General features: G+C 38.8%; 1 protein-coding gene across 3 annotated transcripts; it reads right to left on the minus strand.

Moving 5' to 3' along the window:
• Positions 1–5,940: 5,940 nt before the first annotated feature.
• Positions 5,941–22,093, minus strand: GSKIP (GSK3B interacting protein). 3 transcript variants are annotated; one of them, XM_036882316.2, is made up of 3 exons: positions 21,986–22,093; positions 10,018–10,276; positions 5,941–7,677 (listed from the first exon to the last, which is right to left on the minus strand). In XM_036882316.2, the coding sequence occupies exons 2-3, from the start codon at positions 10,273–10,275 to the stop codon at positions 7,516–7,518; spliced, it is 420 nt and encodes a 139-aa protein (XP_036738211.1). In that variant the 5' UTR covers position 10,276; positions 21,986–22,093; the 3' UTR covers positions 5,941–7,515. The 3 variants fall into 3 exon arrangements, with proteins under 3 accessions (XP_036738211.1, XP_036738212.1, XP_036738210.1); XM_036882317.2 differs by lacking the exon at positions 21,986–22,093 and adding an exon at positions 21,674–21,979; XM_036882315.2 differs by lacking the exon at positions 21,986–22,093 and adding an exon at positions 16,094–16,115.
• Between the last annotated feature and the right edge of the window lie 14 nt (positions 22,094–22,107).

The raw sequence follows: 22,107 nt of genomic DNA on the forward strand, positions 1-22,107 counted from the left end.
AGTCTGTTTTGAGCATTTTGATGTACCTCCATACTGCTTTCCACAATGGTTGAACTAACTTACATTCCCACCAGCAGTGTAGGAGGGTTCCCCTTTCTCCACAGCCTCGCCAACATTTGTTGTTGTTTGTCTTGTGGAATGCAGCCATCCTTACTGGTGTGAGGTGATATCTCATTGTAGTTTTAATTTGCATTTCTCTGATAATTAGCGATGTGGAGCATCTTTTCATGTGTCTGTTGGCCATCTTTATTTCTTTTTTGGAGAACTGTCTGTTCAGTTCCTCTGCCCATTTTTTAATTGGGTTATTTGTTTTTTGTTTGTTGAGGCGTGTGAGCTCTTTATATATTCTGGATGTCAAGCCTTTATCGGATGTGTCATTTTCAAATATATTCTCCCATACTGTAGGGATCCTTTTTGTTCTATTGATGGTGTCTTTTGCTGTACAGAAGTTTTTCAGCTTAATATAGTCCCACTTACTCATTTTTGCTGTTGTTTTCCTTGCCCGGGGAGATATGTTCAAGAAGAGGTCACTCATGTTTATGTCTAAGAGGTTTTTGGCTATGTTTTCTTCCAAGAGTTTAATGGTTTCATGGCTTACATTCAGGTCTTTGATCCATTTTGAGTTTACTTTTGTATATGGGGTTAGACAATGGTCCAGTTTCATTCTCCTACATGTAGCTGTCCAGTTTTGCCAGCACCACCTGTTGAAGAGACTGTCATTTCCCCATTGTATGTCCATGGCTCCTTTATCAAATATTAATTGACCATATATGTCTGGGTTAATGTCTGGATTCTCTAGTCTGTTCCATTGGTCTGTGGCTCTGCTCTTGTGCCAGTACCAAATTGTCTTGATTACTATGGCTTTATAGTAGAGCTTGAAGTTGGGGAGTGAGATCCCCCCTACTTTATTCTTCTTTCTCAGGATTGCTTTGGCTATTCGGGGTCTTTGGTGTTTCCATATGAATTTTTGAATTATTTGTTCCAGTTCATTGAAGAATGTTGCTGGTAGTTTCATAGGGATTGCATCAAATCTGTATATTGCTTTGGGCAGGATGGCCATTTTGACGATATTAATTCTTCCTAACCACGAGGATGGGATGAGTTTCCATCTGTTAGTGTCCCCTTTAATTTCTCTTAAGAGTGACTTGTAGTTTTCAGAGTATAAGTCTTTCACTTCTTTGGTTAGGTTTATTCCTAGGTATTTTATTTTTTTTGATGCAATTGTGAATGGAGTTGTTTTCCTGATTTCTCTTTCTGTTGGTTCATTGTTAGTGTATAGGAAAGCCACAGATTTCTGTGTGTTGATTTTGAATCCTGCAACTTTGCTGTATTCCGATATCAGTTCTAGTAGTTTTGGGGTGGAGTCTTTAGGGTTTTTATGTACAGTATCATGTCATCTGCAAATAGTGACAGTTTAACTTCTTCTTTACCAATCTGGATTCCTTGTATTTCTTTGTTTTGTCTGATTCCCATGGCTAGGACCTCCAGTACTATGTTAAATAACAGTGGAGAGAGTGGGCATCCCTGTCTAGTTCCCGATCTCAGAGGAAATGCTTTCAGCTTCTCGCTGTTCAATATAATGTTGGCTGTGGGTTTATCATAGATGGCCTTTATTATGTTGAGGTACTTGCCCTCTATTCCCATTTTGCTGAGAGTTTTTAACATGAATGGATGTTGAACTTTGTCAAATGCTTTTTCAGCATCTATGGAGATGATCATGTGGTTTGGTTTTTGTCTTTCTTTTTGTTGATGTGGTGGATGATGCTGATGGACTTTCGAATGTTGTACCATCCTTGCATCCCTGGGATGAATCCCACTTGGTCATGGTGTATGATCCTTTTGATGTATTTTTGAATTCGGTTTGCTAATATTTTGTTGAGTATTTTTGCATCTACGTTCATCAGGGATATTGGTCTGTAGTTTTCTTTTTTGGTGGAGTCTTTGCCTGGTTTTGGTATTAGGGTGATGTTAGCTTCATAGAATGAGTTTGGGAGTATCCCCTCCTCCTCTATTTTTTGGAAAACTTTAAGGAGAATGGGTATTATGTCTTCCCGGTTTGTCTGATAAAATTCTGAGGTAAATCCATCTGGCCCGGGGGTTTTGTTCTTTGGTAGTTTTTTGATTACCGCTTCAATTTCGTTGCTGGTAATTGGTCTGTTTAGATTTTCTGTTTCTTTCTGGGTCAATCTTGGAAGGTTGTATTTTTCTAGGAAGTTGTCCATTTCTCCTAGGTTTCCCAGCTTGTTAGCATATAGGTTTTCATAGTATTCTCCAATAATTCTTTGCATTTCTGTGGGGTCCGTCGTGATTTTTCCTTTCTCGTTTCTGATACTGTTGATTTGTATTGACTCTCTTTTCTTCTTAATAAGTCTGGCTAGAGGCTTATCTATTTTGTTTATTTTCTCGAAGAACCAGCTCTTGGTTTCATTGATTTTTGCTATTGTTTTATTCTTCTCAATTTTATTTATTTCTTCTCTGATCTTTATTATGTCCCTCCTTCTGCTGACCTTAGGCCTCATCTGTTCTTCTTTTTCCAATTTCGATAATTGTGACATTAGACCATTCATTTGGGATTGCTCTTCCTTTTTTAAATATGCTTGGATTGCTATATACTTTCCTCTTAAGACTGCTTTTGCTGTGTCCCACAGAAGTTGGGGCTTAGTGTTGTTGTTGTCATTTGTTTCCATATATTGCTGGATTTCCATTTTGATTTGGTCGTCGATCCATTGATTATTTAGGAGCGTGTTGTTAAGCCTCCATGTGTTCGTGAGCCTCTTTGCTTTCTTTGTACAGTTTATTTCTAGTTTTATGCCTTTGTGGTCTGAAAAGTTGGTTGGTAGGATTTCAATCTTTTGGAATTTTCTGAGGCTCTTTTTGTGGCCTAGTATGTGGTCTATTCTGGAGAATGTTCCATGTGCACTTGAGAAGAATGTATATCCCGCTGCTTTTGGATGTAGAGTTCTATAGATGTCTATTAGGTCCATCTGCTCTACTGTGTTGTTCAGTGCTTCCGTGTCCTTACTTATTTTCTGCCCAGTGGATCTATTCTTTGGGGTGAGTGGTGTGTTGAAGTCTCCTAGAATGAATGCATTGCAGTCTATATCCCTCTTTAGTTCTGTTAGTATTTGTTTCACATATGCTGGTGCTCCTGTGTTGGGTGCATATATATTTAGAATGGTTATATCCTCTTGTTTGACTGAGCCCTTTATCATTATGTAGTGTCCTTCTTTATCTCTTGTTACTTTCTTTGTTTTGAAGTCTATTTTGTCTGATATTAGTACTGCAACCCCTGCTTTCTTCTCACTGTTGTTTGCTTGAAATGTTTTTCCATCCCTTGACTTTTAGTCTGTACATGTCTTTTGGTTTGAGGTGAGTTTCTTGTAAGCAGCATATAGATGGGTCTTGCTTTTTTATCCATTCTGTTACTCTGTGTCTTTTGATTGGTGCATTCAACCCATTAACATTTAGGGTGACTATTGAAAGATATGTACTTATTGCCATTGCAGGCTTTAAATTCGTGGTTACCAAAGGTTCAAGGTTAGCCTCTTTAGTATCTTACTGCCTAACTTAGCTCGCTTATTGAGCTGTTATATACACTGTCTGGAGATTCTTTTCTTCTCTCCCTTCTTGTTCCTCCTCCTTGAATCTTCATATGTTGGGTGTTTTGTGCTGTGCTCTTTCTAGGAGTGCTCCCATCTAGAGCAGTCCCTGTAAGATGTTCTGTAGAGGTGGTTTGTGGAAAGCAAATTCCCTCAGCTTTTGTTTGTCTGGGAATTGTTTAATCCCACTGTCATATTTGAATGATAGTCGTGCTGGATACAGTATCCTTGGTTCAAGGCCCTTCTGTTTCATTGTATTAAATATATCATGCCATTCTCTTCTGGCCTGTAGGGTTTCTGTTGAGAAGTCTGATGTTAGCCTAATGGGTTTCCCTTTATAGGTGACCTTTTTCTCTCTAGCTGCCTTTAACACTCTTTCCTTGTCCTTGATCTTTGCCATTTTAATTATTATGTGTCTTGGTGTTGTCCTTCTTGGATCCTTTCTGTTGGGGGTTCTGTGTATTTCCGTGGTCTGTTTGATTATTTCCTCCCCCAGTGTGGGGAATTTTTCAGCAATTATTTCTTCTAAGATACTTTCCATCTCTTTTCCTCTCTCTTCTTCTTCTGGGACCCCGATAATACGGATATTGTTCCTTTTGGATTGGTCACACAGTTCTCTTAATATTGTTTCATTCCTGGAGATCCTTTTGTCTCTCTCTATGTCAGCTTCCATGCGTTCCTGTTCTCTGATTTCAATTCCATCAATGGCCTCTTGCATTCTATCCATTCTGCTTATAAACCCTTCCAGAGTTTGTTTCATTTCTGCGATCTCCTTTCTGGCATCTGTGATCTCCTTCCGGACTTCATCCCATTTCTCTTGCGTATTTCTCTGCATCTCTGTCAGCATGTTTATGATTCTTATTTTGAATTCTTTTTCAGGAAGACTGGTTAGGTCTGTCTCCTTCTCTGGTGTTGTCTCTGCGATCTTTGTCTGCCTGTAGCTTTGCCTTTTCATGGTGATAGGAATAGTCTGCAGAACTGGGACGAGTGACGGCTGGAAGGACCTCCTTTCTTGTTGGTTTGTGGCCCTCCTCTCCTGGGAGAACAGCGGCCTCTAGTGGCTTGTGCTGCGCAGCTGCGCGCAGACAGGGTTTCTGCTTCCTGCCCGGCTGCTATGGAGTTAATCTCCGCTGTTGCTGTGGGCGTGGCCTGGCTCGGGCAGCTGCTCCAAAATGGTGGAGTCGCGTTGGAGCAGGAGCTGCTGGGAGGCTATTTATCTCCGTAAGGGGCCTCCCTGCTCCCTGCAGCCCAGGGGTTAGGGTGCCCAGAGATCCCTGGATTCCCTACCTCTGGATTAAGTGTCCCACCCTGCCCCTTTAAGACTTCCAAAAAGCACCCGCCAAAACAAAACGACCACAAAAAAAAAAAAAAGAAAAAAAAAAAAAGGTGGTCGCTCGTTTTTCTTTATTCTCCGGTGCCAGCCTCAGGCCTCTGCTCACCGGTCTTGCTGCCCTGTTTCCCTAGTATTGGGGTCCCTATCCCTTTAAGACTTCCAAAAAGCGCTGGCCAAAACAAAACAGCAAAAACCAAAAAAAAAAAAAAATGGTCACGCGCTTTTCTTATGTCCTCTGTCGCCCGGCCTCCAGCGCCCCCTCACTGTTCTTGCTGCCCTGTTTTCCCAGTATCGAGGGCCCTGCACTCTGGCCCGGATGGCTGGGGCTGGGTGTTCGGCAGTCCTGGGCTCCGTCTCCCTCCCGCTCTGCCTGCTCTTCTCCCGCCGGGAGCTGGGGGGAGGGGCGCTCGGCTCCCGCGGGGCCGGGGCTTGTATCTTACCCCCTTCGCGAGGCGCTGGGTTCTCTCAGGTGCGGATGTGGTCTGGATATTGTCCTGTGTCCTCTGGTCTTTATTCTAGGAAGGGTTGTCTTTGTTATATTTTCGTAGATATATGTTGTTTTGGGAGATTTCCGCTGCTCTACTCACGCCGCCATCTTCCGCCCCCTGTCCTGAGACTGTTTTCAGATGTTCTGAACTCCGGGGCTGAGGACTAGCCGCAGCTATTCCGGATTTTCTCCATCAGTTTGTTGCACCTGGGCGCGGCAGCGGGCGACCCCCGCTCGTGACGTCGCCACACCTCCTCCACCCATTTTTTAACAGGGCTATTTGCTTTTTGGGTGTTGAGGCATATGAGTTCTTTATATATTTTGGATGTTAACTCTTTGTCAGATATGTCATTTACAAATATATTCTCCCACACTGAAATGGGTTTTAATATCTAGAGGACGTTTTCATATCTGTGTAGTTCCACTAACACCTCTCTCTGTTCCTCTTTCATATGAGTAAGAAGAGCAAATCACTTCACATCAAAATGTAACAACAGGGAATTCAAAAACGGAAACGGGAGCCCATGGAATCAATCATTTATCACAAAATGAACAATTTCAATTTTTAAACACAATCGCTTTTCTTTACTTAACTCAAAATGAGTAAAGAGAATTTTATTCAAACTTTACAAATACCCTTTACATTTAGCCTGAGATTAAACATGAAAAAGTCCAACCTGATGTTAGACTTCATTGCCCAAAGAGTTAAGCCTCTAAAAAAAAGCGGAGAATGAACGTGCATTTATCAAACATAAGTAGAGCATTCCAGTGAACTTTGACCTAAACCAAATTTTAGTTTGCTCTGGTCTATATCATCTTCACAGTCTGAAAGTACCTATTATTTATTTATGATTTAAAAAGTCTGCAAATGACAAATTCTGAAGGTGTCCAGGTGTAGAATTTTAGTTCGACATTTCTACAGCTGCTGCTTTAGACTACTATTAAAAAAGCAATTCCCCAATCCTTATTATTTAACGTGTATTTGAAAACATGTAGCAGCATGGCATAGTTATTTTTATAAATATTAGTACCTGTAATAAAATATAAAAACAGAGTCTCCCTTTTTCAAATAGTAAGTCTCTGAGTGCTTCACTCATCCTTTGGTTTCAAACCCATACAATGGCCCAGAGACAGAACACTGTGCATCTGTTAGGGAAGGAGGGGCACTGTGGGAATACCAAAGCACTACATTATAGAAAGTAAACGTTGAAGCAAAAATACTTTCTGAATATATACTGTACATCATGTAAACAAACATTCATAATAAGAATCCACACAGGCCAAAATACTGTTTTCTAGGAAATCAGAACCTTCTTTCTTTTAAATCACACACATTGAAGATGCTTTTTATTAAGAAAAAGAATGGAGCCTGTTCCTACATTTGCTTATGTGCTTAGATATCTTGAAAACAAGTAATTATTACATTCATTTGCTAACGGTTTGTCCTCTTAGCTGGCTGGCTGTTGCAAACAAGGAATACAGAACTATTTCAGTACATGTTTTTCATGTAATACTAGATAAGTAATATATAATTAATTCATCTTTACCAGTCATATTAGTAATATAAATAGATTACATAAAGCAGTGAAATTTCAAAATTTGTGCAGGGGAAACTAGTTAATAATTTGTTTCCAATAAGGCTAGTAGCAAAATAATTACTACAAGATCAGTCCAAGCTAGTAGTAAACCCCTGATTTAGCAAGCTGAATCAAAGTTTGAAGTTAGGTCATTTTAATTCCTATACTACTGTGCAAATCTAGAATTTCCTATGTAAAAGAGAGTGCTGGCAGCATCCAAGTCCTGTAATAACAGAATGAAATACTGATTAGGTTTTAAAATGCAGAGATACTATATGAAGGAATTTGAATGTCTTAATAATGGTGTCACAGCAATGAACTCAGGATTCCCTTAATGCATCAGCAACTAAGAGTTCCTTAGCTAATAATGTGCTGAGTCAAAAGCCTAAATCTGAAGCAAGAAATAATAAAGACACAAAACTCAAGATGCATTTTCTACTATGACTGTGTGCAAGAATTTCAAGCTTTATATCAACACTGTGTACCAGCAGCAGCCCCCTCTAAAATGAAAAAGCTTAGTCATGACTGTCCATCCCTTTTCAAAGCTTCCAGTCTTTGAAGGAGTGCATTTCCAAATGCTTCCCGGTAGGCAGGGCTGAGTGTATCCAACAAGGAGTAGACTGTTTCATGGTAGGGAGTCTGTAAATGATCATCCACTTGGTCAAAAGCATAGCCTACCACCTACAAGAGATATGTAACAGTGAAAAAATAAATAATTTCATCTTGGCATAGAGAGCAAAAACCAAGTGTTTAGATGGGCCATTCTCTAATTACACTATTTCTTAATAGTTAGAATATGCATATTTTTAATACAACCTTTAATACTTAAGCACATTATATAGGAACACGACCAGCAGAATGCCCTCTTTATAATTTTTTTTCTCATAATTTAAAAGGTTTGATTTACCTACTCCTTACATTAAAAGGAATGCAAAACAGAAAGAATTTAAGGAGCTACAAAAAATAGCATTTCATTTTCATAGTCTAAAACATGCTTCTATTTAATTCTACATATATTGAAGTCTACTATATAAAGGCAGTATATAGATAATACATTATTCATTTGGTTTGACCTTTATATTATAAAGAATTCTAAAAATTGTTTATAGGTTTAATCCCATTTTATAATTAGTTACCTGAAAGTCCATAGTCACATTATTAACATATTACTTATCTGACAGGGAAAGAAATGCTCAACTGTGAGATAAAAGAGAATGTTTTTGTTTTTTTCTTTTAAACACAGCTGAAGATTTTTCTCCAGTAAGATTATATCGTGGTTTACCAGCACAGTGTAGGGCAAATCAGTTTAGTTTTTGTTGACTGGAAATAAAGCTTGTGAATTCCCTATATAAATCCTAAATTTTTGTGACATCTATTCAAGCCACAGAAGATGCAAGTTTATGTTAGAAATAGAAATATTGTTTTTAATGAAAAGCAGAGGCAGACACCTAAGGAAGGCGAGTCACACCTATTCAGAACCATGTTCTCCTGTAGCCCTTTTCTACAGTGTATTACAGTTTGCTTGCCTCTCTTTTATCCCAGCACGACTGTGGTCTTCCTGAACAGGGATCATGTCTTACTTGTTTGATTTCCAATTCCTGACACAGGATAGTTGTTCTATGAATATTAATAAGGCAGACTGAAAAAATACTTGAGTACTCATATGCCAGGTTTTATAACTGATCCACATCTTTCTGAAAACTTTACTCATATAATCATCCCCTAAATCCTTTTTACTATTTATTTTTTTAATCTACATTTGATAGATAAAGAAGCAGGGACTCAAGGAGGCTGACTGACTCATCCTAGATCAGTCGAATTCACATGTAAAACTTTTGACTGATTAGAAAACCCTTTCTACCTCACTACAGCCACCTTAGAATTAATCAACGTAAGAGAATTAATTTACGTGGGCCATTTATCTCTACGTTTGATTTGCCTATTTCTATTTAAGACTCACTTCTAAAGACTACAAACTTTTAGCACAAATTTAGGGATTTAGGAAGGAAAGCACAAAAATTAGCTAATGCAGGTACTACTCCCAAAGCTAAGCAGCTGTGTACATGGGGGTTGTGAGGGCACTGGAAGTAGGGTTAACCATACTGGCCTTGCTGTTTGCTTCAGTGTGAGAGACTCTCCACAAGGACTATACACAACACAGAATTCATATCCTTTAAGCAAACTGAACCTCATGAAATAAAGAGATGTTCACATACTCATTTAACATAATATTATGACATTCTCTCTTGTTTAGGTCTTGCCCTCTATCTCATCATACTGTACAACTTTTAGGGAACTACTCTTAATAGATAAAGAAACAGGAAAGTCAGAGATTTTTGCTCAAGATTGAATTAATTGATTAGTAAAGTTAAAACTAAAATTTGGGGTTTCTAATATCTACTTCTTTCTTCAGTAGGTCAAAAATTTTCAAAATAGGTTTTTTAAAAATGAAAAGTTGCTCTTGGGTAGTTCTTTTTACTGTTTGAAACTCAGGATTCTGGCTTAAAGGGTGCAGAGAGGTCCCTCTGCCTAGAAAAGCTCACATGTAATAAAGGACGCTCTTGGAAGTTTGGAGGTGGAGCACTCCGCCGTGACCCAGTTCTGGTCTTAACAGCTAGAGGACAGTGGAGTTCAAGTATGCTGCCTTAGGAGAAGAGACATTTGTAAGAGTCAGAAAAAGGTCCTTTCAGCACAATGACTTCAAAGTAATCCAACGCAGAGAATGCATGTTAGAAGATACATTGAGCTAGAGATAAGAAATAAATTAATTTTGGGGGTGATGATTAAAATAAAACAACAGTCTACATCAAATGTTTTTCTTTGTCAAAAAATACAATTTCCCCATGTTGACCAAAAGACTTTAGAATAAAAGTTCCTAGAAAAAAATTTTCCTTAAAAAAAAAAATCTCAGAAACTACCGAGTATTGAGTTCTCATTTAACACTCTTTCCCATTCCTTGACCCCTTTTTGATAAAGTGGTAAAGATATAAATCTTTTTTCCTAAAAAGCGAAGTGACTTACCCTGAGCCCTGCTTCAGTGAGCTCCAGGCAGTATCTGTTCCTCTCTCTCGTTTCCACATTGATGTAGGCCACGTCGTCTGCACAGCGCAGACTCTTGGAGACAAACATGCTGTTAACAGCAAAGAGAACATCATTGACAACTGCTTCAGCTTCCAGCCTCATGTCTTTCACGTCAGTTCCTTCAAAACCATTGAGCTCGGCATCTTCTTCAAATCCTGACACGCTGCTTAGCTCCATGGGATTACAGTCTGTTTCCATTCTACAAAAAAGCAGATACAACTTGTTTATAGGAAGATATTCCAAATAGTAATGCTTTCTTTAAAGGAGCTCATCTCACAGCTGGTATTTATTTTTATTATGATATCATTAATATACAATCACATGAGCAACATTGTGGTTACTAGATCCCCCCATTATCAAGTCCCCAGCACATACCCCATTACAGTCAGCATAGTAAGATGCTAGAGTCACTACTTGTCTTCTCTGTGCTACACTGCCTTCCCCGTGCCCCTCCCCCAATATGTTCCAACTGGTATTTAATAGAAAACATTAACTAGCTAACAACTTTTAGGGAAAGTATTGTCTAAAACTAATTTCAGGAGTTTATCACAACAGAATTTCCAGCACCTATAGATTAAAAAAAAAAATCTGTTCTCCACTTCTCCCCAAAAGGTTAATTCCCTTATTGATAAGAATTTAGAGTATCTGCTTTTAGCTGTTTCACAGAATGCCTCAGTAAAGTCAGTACATACTTCTTTTTAAATGTATAATTATTTTTCATAATTATTTTTCTAGGATATTTAGAACTGGAATTGCTGGGTCAAAGCATATGCTCATTTTAACTTTCTATAGTTACTACTGATTCACCCTTCAAGAGAGGCTATACTGATTTACGCTCCACCACTAGACTATCAGGCACTGCACTCTTGTTCACCACACTCTTCCCAATCCTTTTTAGTATTTGCTAATTTGAGAGGCAAAGAATAATGCTTCATTATTTAAATATGTATTTCCTTGATTAAACATCTTTTTGGATATTTATAGGATATTTTTAGTTGCAAGATCACACAGCTGTAAAAAACAGAAATGGAAATAAACTCAGGTGGTCTGAAATCAGAGTTCAAGTCTACCTACCGCAGTACACTACCACTCATCGATTTGGGGTGCATCCCATAATTGTCTTAAAAACTCCCTGAATTGTCTTCTGAATTCTCATTCTCTGTATCTATTTAACTCTTTGAGTCATCTGGAATTTATTTTGCAGAACTTTGCTTTCCAAATGGATAGCCTACTATCCCGACCACATTTATTGAATAACTCACCTTTTCATCACTTATTTGAACTTGCCCAAATATTATAATATAAAAATATTATTTCTTGTGTTAACCTGATCTGATATTACTACCGTGCTGCTGTGTATTCTAGCTTCTCTTCTGTGACTGGGGTAACAGTGAGTATTGCTAATATTCAAATTTGCATGAATGAAAAAAGTTAATGAATGTGAGACTGCTTTGGAATGTAAAATGGGCTTCTCAGAACAAGACATTAAGCTTTCTTTTTACCTGAAGGCTCTAAAAGTTAAATTTTCATTACTCTGATATGGATTAAGCATCTGCTGTCCTGAATACAGTATAAATTTTTAACTTATGTTTATGCAATTTGTCTATTATCTTACAAATTTTATCTTTTTCTCCAAAGTTACTAACTTGTATCCTAATTGTGTAATGTTTAAAATCTTCTTAGCAGTCTTCAACCTCAGTCACTGACCCAACCTCAGAGAAATGGAATCAAAATCTCTGGGAAAACTTTCCAGGCATTTTTCAGTTTCTGGGTGATTTTACTGTACAGCCACTGCTCTAAGTTATCTGCAAAAATCTTACGGAGCTGGAGTTCCTACTGCATGCTATTTGCACATTATAAAAGCCAAAACTATTTGCTAAAGGCAATTTATGATAAACTATTTAAATAGCAAATGTACAAATAATATATTCCTTCAATCCTATTTCAACAGTGATGTTTTAAGGGTTCTCTTGTCTCCCATACCACTTTACAAAATCAGTCACTCACTACTATCATAATTTTGCTATATTACTATTATCCTACACTACTAATAATAAACTTCCCAATTACTGCTGAAGCAATCTGCCAGATAACAAATCTCGTATTGACTTACTATATCTGAAAGTAAAAATATTTGATTTCATAAAAGTTTCTACCTTACTCTAAAAATAATCACTATACCCCTAAATATCATACTTGCTTTTATGCAGAAGAAATGATCGCACTTTGATTTTTAGTTTTGAAGATTTTAAAATGTCACTGTCAACAGTAAATCTCTTAACATCAAAAACACTAAACTTCTTTATTTTGCTCAAGTAATCAAGTGCCTTAGTTAGAGATATTAGAAAAACAATCATTACATGAAAAAGATGTTTATATGAGAAAGCTTAATATAGTCAAACTTTTAAAGCAAGTCTAGTTTATTGCAATTAGGGCCTTAATGATGAAGAAAGATGAAAAATCCAATACTAGAAGGGAAGAAATCCTCACAAGTCAGTGAAGTGGATCATCAAACTGTTGTGTAATCACTAATAACAAGGGGCAAAAAAGAGAAATATACATTTCCTAAGACTGCGAACTTGAATATTTTTTTTGAAATGTCTTTGACACAAAAAAGGGCACATTCAGAACTTCTGATGATGACACATATGAATGAAAAGATAGATTTTATTATTAGAGCATTATACATTTTAAGCTATTATAAGGTGTTATCACAATTTATCCTTTGCTGGTTGTAACAGGCTCTTGATTATTTTTCACTATCTTTTCCTCTTTCTAATAGCACCCAGATTTTCTAAGGGGAATCATAGTGTCCCCTTTCCCTATTGAGTAATGTAATGAAGCAATCTGGGTTAGATTGACCATGATCCCAGTTGAAGCCTATCGGCTATCTTAAATTAACCAATACATGGAATTCTTCCTAGTCACCTCAATCCAGAATAGTTTGGAGCACACAGCCCCAGTTGTTCCTGGTAGCCACCCTGAGATGGAAGAAACTAGCCCAAGAATGCTGACAATGGGAGAACAGAGCCAAGAGATTTACAGAGAAATGGAGCCAGGGCTCTGATAGGTGCCTAGCCTTTGCACTTCTCAGTTATTGGTGCCAATAAATTCCCATTATTTTCCTGGCAACTGGAAGTATCCTAAGTGAATTAGGAGACTACCCAAAATGAAAAGCAGTGATTAACTGATCTAACTCTTCAACACCTTTATAGAGGTCATGAAGTTTAAAAAAATGGAACACTGATGGTATTTTTGTGCCTGCCATGCAGAAAGTGCTTAATAAAAGTTTTATATTTACAAGTATGTGTGTGTAGTTTCCTACTGCTGCTGAAACAAATTACCACAAACTTAGTGGCTTAAAACAACACAAATTAATTATAGTTGTGGAGTTGAGAAATGTAAATTAAGGTGTCAGCAGGGCTGCATTCTTCCCAGGCCTTCAGAGAAGAACCTGTTTCCCTGCCTTTTCTAGCTTCCAGAGGCCTTCTGTATTTCTTGACTCCCTTTTCTACCTCCAAAGTGCATCACTCCAACCTCTGGTTCTGTGGTCACATCTCCTTTTCCTTACTTTTGACACCCACATCCCTTTTATAAGGACTCTCGTGATTATACTGGGCCCACCCAGACATGCCAGAATAGCTTCACCCACCAAGGTCCTTAACTAAATTAAACCTGTAAAGTTCCATTTGTTGTTAAAAATGACATTTGACATTACAAATGTCATCTCAAGGTGACATATTCACAGTTTGTGGAGGTTAGGACTTGGACATCTTTGGGAGGCCATTATTCTGTCCACTATAATGTTTTTATCCTACCAGCAGGAAAGGAGTATGATAGTAGTCAGAGACATCATTATCTGACCTTCCTTTTTGGAACAGTAATAATTTACTTTTAATAAACACATTGGATGGGCAGTTTACATGGTTCTCTTAAAAGGAGGGCCAGAGTTCACTGGTTCTTTGGAAAGGCTCCTTAATCATAGGTTTCAGGCTTTGAACTCTGCAATTCCACACCATGATCACAGCAAAATGTACCTGGGGATGGGTGTTTCAATTAATGACACTATCTCAAGGCTGACAAGGGGTTTATGAATTGTCCTGAGTTAAGAGCTCTATCCACCTACTTGATTCTGAATGGTGAATGGCCTATCTAATCAAATCCGCTCTTGAATTTGAAGACAGAGCCAAAAAACATGAAGTCAGTTCGTGATGACAGGACCTACAGAAGCAGACCAGGGAGCAAACAGGTGGCCTTAATGGAGCGCTAGAGAAGTGGTTCCTACACTTTTGATTATGCAACCTGATAACTAAAAATACTTTGAGTAGACACCTCATTATATCTGTTTATATATTTATTGTTTGTTACATATTTACATAGTTATATTGTTTACTCTAATACACTTAAAGTATTAAAAACACATAAATGTGAACTTAAGCACAAGAAGGTAAAATACAAATATAAACTTACTTTCTTCTGATTTCTCAATGAGTTATTCTGTGCATCCGACTATGGAGGCCTGCACCACTAAAAATGAGGAAATGCATGCCCATTCTAGTGACGGGACAACTACTAGAATTACTATCAACCTATTACAGCTACTGTCAGGTTACCAGAAATGCTGACTCATCAGGGTGAATCTGGTAAAAATCCTTACTTTCCGTTTCTGTACGCAAAATAACTTATCGCTGAGTAAGAAATTCTAGACCAACAGAACTTTGTGTGATGATGGAAATGTTATCAGTACCGTACAGTCTAGTAGCTACTAGCCACATGGAGCTATTCAACACTTGAAGTTTGGCTAGAGTAACAGAGGAAGTGATTTTCAAATTTTATTTAATTTTCATTTGTGTAAATTTAAATAGCTAATGGCTGCTTTATCAGACAGTGCAGGTCTAGACTTTTATGAATACTTGTGGATAACATGATAATGAACTGAGTTTATATTATGGTTGAGAAAAATCAGTAGATGTAAAAGGACTGAATGCAGTTTTACATATGAGTAGATTTAGAGATGCATATGCTAATCAAACATCATAATCCACTGTGCTTCTATATAACTGGCATTTTTCTAAGCATACTAATTAAAGATGTCTACTAGTAGCTTACAGATTCATTTGGGACATAAGAAAGGCATGTGAAATATGTACACAAATATTAACATTATGTACATGCATCATGATTACAACCTAAGAAATGAACTTAATAGTGAGTGGCAGATAATTAGAGGAAGCAGTGATATGTCTTGGTCCTACTATAAACTTACTACTAAACTTGTATGAACTTGGGTTGACCATGCACAAACTCCTTGGGCTCATGGTTTCCTCACACCTGTGTGTTAATCAGTTTTCAGTTGTGGGCTGGAGAGTGACCCTCTGGATATCTTGCTGTCTGTGAAGCTCTCCGCTTTCTAGTACTCTGCCCAGCTGCTTTGGTCTTCAGGAATTCCTAGCTCCATATCCTCAACTCAGGGAGACTGCCAGGTGGTTTCTCCTCCTAGAGCCATGCCTGAAAATCCTCTCCAGGCAATAAGCTGACCTCATTTGTATTTTGCCTCTCAAGGATCCCTGTCCTCACTGCCTGATGCCCAGTCTTAAAAACCATTGTTTCATATATTTTGCCCACTGTTTTTACTGTTTCAGCTAGAAGGATAAATCTGGTCTCTGTTATGGGAATCCCATTAGCCAGTTCTGAGATACTTTGCAATCTTATTTCATCAGTTTTCCTTTTATTGATCTTGGTCTCTCCTACACTACTTCAAATCAGCTTTACCATCCTGCTGGTTCCATCATTAATGAATTAAATATATTTTTGACAAATGCTTCCTATATATAAGACCCATGTTTTTAACTTAAAAATAATTGTACTTTGATGCTACTTCCAGACTTTTAATCCTTCAAAATTCATCTTAGACACCTCTACTTCAGGATTCTGCAGGCACTCTCAGGAAAGGGTAATCACTATATCTTCCTTCCTTAGTAGAATCTCTGCAATGGTACTTCTGTACTTATCATACTTCATTGCATATGGGGGCCTGTGATGTCTGCATCATGAGCACAGTGTCTGGCATAAAATGGGTGTTCACTGGATGTTTTCTGCATGAGTAAAACAAAGAAAAAATTCGAATTCTCTGCTTCTCAAGCTGTGGTACCTGGTCCTGTAACAAGGGTGTACAAAGCCACAGGATAAACATGGTAGACATTCCTGGGAAAACACACACCACTATTGGAGGAACAATGTTAATGGAGTGTGACGCAAAATTGCCTAGAATTTTAAAGCAAAAGGAAGTTTTAAGCCATGTGTTCTTCAGGTTATGCCTCCACATCCTTAGGATTTCCTCTGTTTCTGACAGGAGTATTTGAGGAAAGAGTAAAAGAAGTACTGACCTAACCCTCAAAATTACCTCAAAAAACTCAAAATTCCAGGCATTGGGCCTGGAGGTATAACGTTAATGTGCAGAGGTGGGAACTGGCAGAAGGGTAGAAGGTTAGTAGTAAGTTAGACCTAAGTCTTTATAGGTCTTCCTTCATTATGATACTGTTTTCTGTTAAAAGTCATGGTAATTACTGAGGGCTCATACTCACTCCATCTGTCGGTATGACTTTTGGGCTGTGTTAGTGTTTCTGAACTGGTTATCAAGCTATTGATTACCAAGTCCTTTATTCTCTTCTTCATTTTTATATTTTTCTATGGCAAAAAGAAAATGTTTTGTTTGCAGTAAGACAAAAAACTTGAAAAAAGTCATATATTAGAAAGTAAAAGGTGTAGGAAGCAGAAACAATTTTCTTCTTAGAGAAGCCAGGTTACTAAAAATAAAGTAACTGTAGCTTCCGTTTTAGAACAAATGAGAGGTTTGAATTTATCTGCATTTCAAACAACTGTTTTAAAAGGAAAGATGAATAAAGCTAATTAATTATAATTAACAACATTTAGAATTTAGGCAAAGCTAAAGCCAATTTAATCTCTATTTTCTGTAACAAGTAGCAATCTATTTTCAATAGCTCTGAGATTTCTGTCTTGAGAGTAAAACTTTTAAATTAGAATCTTTTGTAGTATCACAAATGTACAATATTTGTAATTCAAATAAAAAGGACTTATTTTTCCATTAGTACATTGATTCATATAATTACTTTGCACCCCATTTCCAACAATGACAGAGACACAGACACACAGCCTGTAATAATAAATAAGCCAGAAGAATCAACTGTGCTTTTGTTGATTACAGGAGGGAGCTAAGGGTGAATAAATTCAAACTGTTGATTTGAGAAGTCTTTTAAACTGTAAATAAGTAGCAACACCACAGCCCTATAAACAACCTTTCCTTAAAAACCAGAAAATGGTAATGAGATTCTAAGTGGAGACTCACAGATAGAATGTTTTAAAACAAAAACAACCCCCCCCGCAACTCCAGGAATTAAGGTTTTTTCTTTCTATACAAACCTCTAGGTTATATAGGGGATTTGGTGCTATATTTAATATAAAGTGCATTCTAGCCAATTTAAAACAAATGCATATCTAAAGAGATATAAAATAGAACACCTCTTTGCTTTCCATTTAAACTCGTAATTGGCTCTCTACTAGGGTCTCATGAGCACTATTCCATTGCCAGCACCTCAAAAAATTGGAATACCTCACTGGTGCTATTAGTTATTCCGGTACATTGCATCACTGTGCATAAAGTTTCCAAAAATGATTCCTTATAACAGCACACATAAATTATTTAGGAAGCAGCTTCATCTGTTGGTGTAATTTTTGGGTTCTGTTAGCGTTTTTGGAGGATTTGATTACCAAGTTCTTTATTCTCTACTTCTTAATTTTGTAGACCGTGTTCTGTTTCATCACAAATTTACAGCATCAAAGAGCTGAAGAGTGATTTGTCCTTGATGACAAACACGGGCATAGAAAGACAGTTATATATACACTGCATGACAAAAGAACAAAGCCAAAATGATTTCAAGAGCAGCAAATTTTAACTTCGAAAGAAAGTTTGACTTTTCAGTTGACATTCCAACAGTCAGCTGAGGGCTGGAATGAAATACTGTAATCATCAGTCTGGAAAATCCTCTCAACATAAACAAGGAGTGGCTGGTATGGTGTGATGGCTAAAGGGTCCTTGAACAGACTAATCACAGCTAGAATCTCAATTCTGTGACTTGGGACAAGACATTTTAATCTCTCTCTATTCACACATTCCCCCTCTCTAAAATAAAGCTGACCACTGCATCTATCTTAAAGGGATAACGAGAGAACTAAATGAGTGAATATATGGCAAATGCTTAGCATGATGCCAAGCACACAGCTCAAAAAATATTATGTTAATTATTACATATTACAAATAAAGTATTTAAAAATATCTTTAAAGAAGAAAAGACCTGACCCTGAAACTCAAGTTTTGGACTCCAAGTTCAGTGCTCTTTACATTATGTAGAGTGGCTGTCTCTGCCTTCTCCAACTCTGAGAACAGTAACACAGGAACTCCAACACCATATTCCTGTTACCTCAGGTGCAAGACTTAAAAAGCCCACATTTCATTGGCTTTTAGTTCATGTTAACATGTATTTCTCTGAAGGACGATTATTTTGACATAACCCATTCAGCCTCTGGAATGTAGCTTCTAACCTGTCAAATCCTCTTAAAGAATTCTTAAACAGTTGACAATATTTGGCTGGTAATTATCTTAACCTCCCTCACCTAATTAATGCTAGGTGTTAACATTTTGTGATAGCACATTGTCTTTGATAAAACACAAAAATAGCACTGTGGTTTAGGAAGAGTTCATAACCTATTTGAGCTAAGTATGTAGTAACAGCAGGTTGTAAACCTTGACATTTTTGCTGAATTTATCCTAGAAAGCATAAAATGTACCAGGCAACACATTTAACACTTTGAAGGGAGCATGTTTGTATTATAAAATCTTCCAGTTTTTATTTTCCCTTTTCATATTTGATATTTCAGACATTCTGCGTACAACCTGAATGCAATTTGATATTCCAAAGGAAATCACTTAAGGTTTGGACTTCAAAGAAGTCACTATCCCTTCATCAAAAGTGCAGGTCAGTATCATAATTCTTCCAAGTGGTAAAGATACCTCAAGACAAATGCTGGGCATAGAAGCTACAGGGCATAAATATGCAAAGAAGTAAAAAGCTAACCTTTTCAAACAATAAGGCTTCCCTCTCACTTACCAACTTCACATTTCCCTGTATGGCCCCGGAAGATGACTGGTTAGCCAGAGACGGGTAAGATTCCTCAAGGGAGGAACAACCTAAGACAGGCACAGTCGCAGGGGGGCCATCAGGTGAGAAATTGGGGATCAACAGAGGTGAGGCTTAGAACCTCACCCCCCCTGTTCTGAGAGAAATCTTCTGCATACGTGGATGTTTTATTGCCCTGGTCTAGCTTGGATTAACACATAGTCTACAGGCACACACCTGATCATCTACATTTGCTCTCTTACAACACTAAACTATGTTTTCTACCTTTATCTTGTATCTACCTACCACTTCAGCATTTTATTAAAAATAATAATAATAAAGAGAGAAATGTGGTATCCACATATAAATCAAGTATAAAAACCAAATGAGTATTCATATTTGAACTGACTGTTTAGAATTCATAATGCATGAGCAAAACCGAAAGTTTCTGTGATGACTGCCCTTGTACTGTTCACTATGTAACTTATTCATTGTGTAAGAATTTGTTCTACATGTAAGAACTTGTTTGTTATGCCTCAGAAGATTGGAGACTGACGAAAATTAGGCTTGGGGTGGATTAATGATTGTGCATTGAGCATTGACTCCCCTATACAGAATTTTATTGTCGTTAACAACCATTTGATCAATAAATATGAGAGATGCCCTCAAAAAAAAAAAAAAAAAAAAAGTGCAGGTCAAACCTCCCAAAGCCTCTTCTAACTTCCTGCCAGGTAAGATCCCACCTTTTCATATCACTTTGTTTATACTCCTTTTATGCCAAGTTTTATAGTTATTATCCACAAATAAGTCTTACTATCTTCAAAATATACCCAGAATACAATTACTTCTTACCATCTTCACCCCTGCCACTCTAGACCAAGCCGCTGTCATCTTCTGCCTGATTACTGCATTATCTTCCTAATTCATCTTGCTTTACTCCTCCCACCCTGACAAAAGCCTATTTCTCAACAGAGCAGTTAGCATGATCCTGTAAAATCTTAGACCAGATTATATTGCTCCTCTCCTCAAACCCATTCACCGACCCAGAGTAAAAGGCAAAGTCCTTACAATGGCCTACAAGGCTCTACATGACCTGCTCCCCAGGGGCCCCCCTCTACTCACTCCTCTTTCCTTCAATCCTTCCAGACCTTATCTGAATTCACCAAGCCTGCCCTAGCCATAGGGCCCGGCACTTGCTGTTCCTCCTAATCTGGAAAACAACTCTTCAAGGTAGTCATGTGTCTTGCTCCCCAAATTTCTCTAAGTCTCTACTAAAATGTCACATTATAAAATAAGAGAGGCCTTTCCTTATCCCTTGATGTAAAAGTGGCAAATCTGTTCCCTTCCATTCCCTTTATACCGCTTTATTTTTATATTCTACAGTGTTTATTACCCCATGGCCAACGATGTACTTGACTATTTCCCCTCCCTTCAAAAAAATCTAAGTCCTATGAGGACAGGGACTTAATTTCTTCACCGCTGCATCGCCAGCATCTATGACAGTTCCTGGCATATAGCAGGTAAATGATAAATATGTACCGGATAAAGGAATCACCCTTTTCCCATACAATATAAGCTCCTTAAATTCTTAACCTTTTTCACATTACCAATTGTGGAGACTTTTATTTAATGGACCCTTAACAAATATTTTTGAGTGAATAACGAGCAAGAGCACTGAAATTACCGAGAATGTTTGGGACAAGTCTACAAAGAATGAGGGGCCCCAACAATCCAAGCAACTACATATACTGGAGAGCACACTGGTTCTAAAATGAAAAGCTGGTTGTGGAAAGAGGAAAGAGACCTTCCTCCATCCGTCAACATTTCTGGGCTGTTAGCATTTCTAAAGCATTCATGAGAATTATCAACATATAAATAAAATATCCTTAAACCGGTCGTCTTAATTCACTACCCTTAATTAAATTGTATGGATCAGGACTGTTCAGGTTCGCTCCCCACTCACACCATTTCAGCTCTGTAACAATCTTCGGAGAAAAGACATTAACATGCTCGCAGTTGGCAAAGACACAGAGGAGGCGGTGGCTCGGCCAGTATATGCCAATGTCTGGATTCTAACCCAGGACGTCTGACTCCCAGGCCACCCGCACGAAGGCCTTTCGGGTTGACTAAGTTAAGAGGCGGCTCCGCCTCTGCAGGAGTTGCCTCCGAAAAGGCAGAAATACGATGGCGCAGATTCTCATAACCACCCGAGTACTTCGCTCGGGTTTCCGCGGAGTCCGGAGGCTTTGGCATTGATCAGAGAAAGCAGTTCTGCCCACGAATGCCTCCAAACCTCAAGTTTCCAGGTCGCCGGTGTGCAGCACACCAGGACGAAGAAAGCGCTCTGTAAACTGCAAACCGCCAGACTAACAGCAGCGAAGATGAAGCTTTGGAAACAATACCTGAAGAGGCGGGGGACGAATAACTCGCTGACAGTGGGCACCGGCCAACGCTCCGGGGGCGGGCGGGGGTGCTCCGGAGGAGCCGCAGCCCTTAGCGTGGAGCCGCGGCGCTCCGGGCGCCCGTTTCCGGGGTCGGGGTCTGAAGAGACCGGACAGCCCAGGCCAGACCCGCCCCAGCCTTCCCAGCCCGGGCACAGGACCCCTTCTGCCGCGGCCCTCACGGCCCGGCCCGCCAAGTCCCGCTCCGAGGGCCTGCGGCCCGCTCCCAGCGCCCGCCGGCGGCCGTCCACTGCCCGCCCCGCGGCCCCTCACCTGCGCGCACCCCGCGTCCTCCTCTCCCTCTCCAGCAGCCTGGAGCGGACCTGGGGCACCGCCCCCTCCAGTCCACGCCCTCGCCCCGCCCCCTCGGGGGCCGGAACTGCTCCCTTCCGGGC

This window comes from Manis pentadactyla, chromosome 11 (assembly GCF_030020395.1).
Source record: "Manis pentadactyla isolate mManPen7 chromosome 11, mManPen7.hap1, whole genome shotgun sequence".
Taxonomy (NCBI): Eukaryota; Metazoa; Chordata; class Mammalia; order Pholidota; family Manidae; genus Manis; species Manis pentadactyla.

Bases quoted from the DNA above. Each gene is read 5' to 3' on its own strand.
- GSKIP (XM_036882315.2), bottom strand. The intron at 7,678-10,017 runs GTAAGTCACTTC...TATCTCTTGTAG, and splicing joins TCACTGAAGCAGGGCTCAGG to GTGGTAGGCTATGCTTTTGA.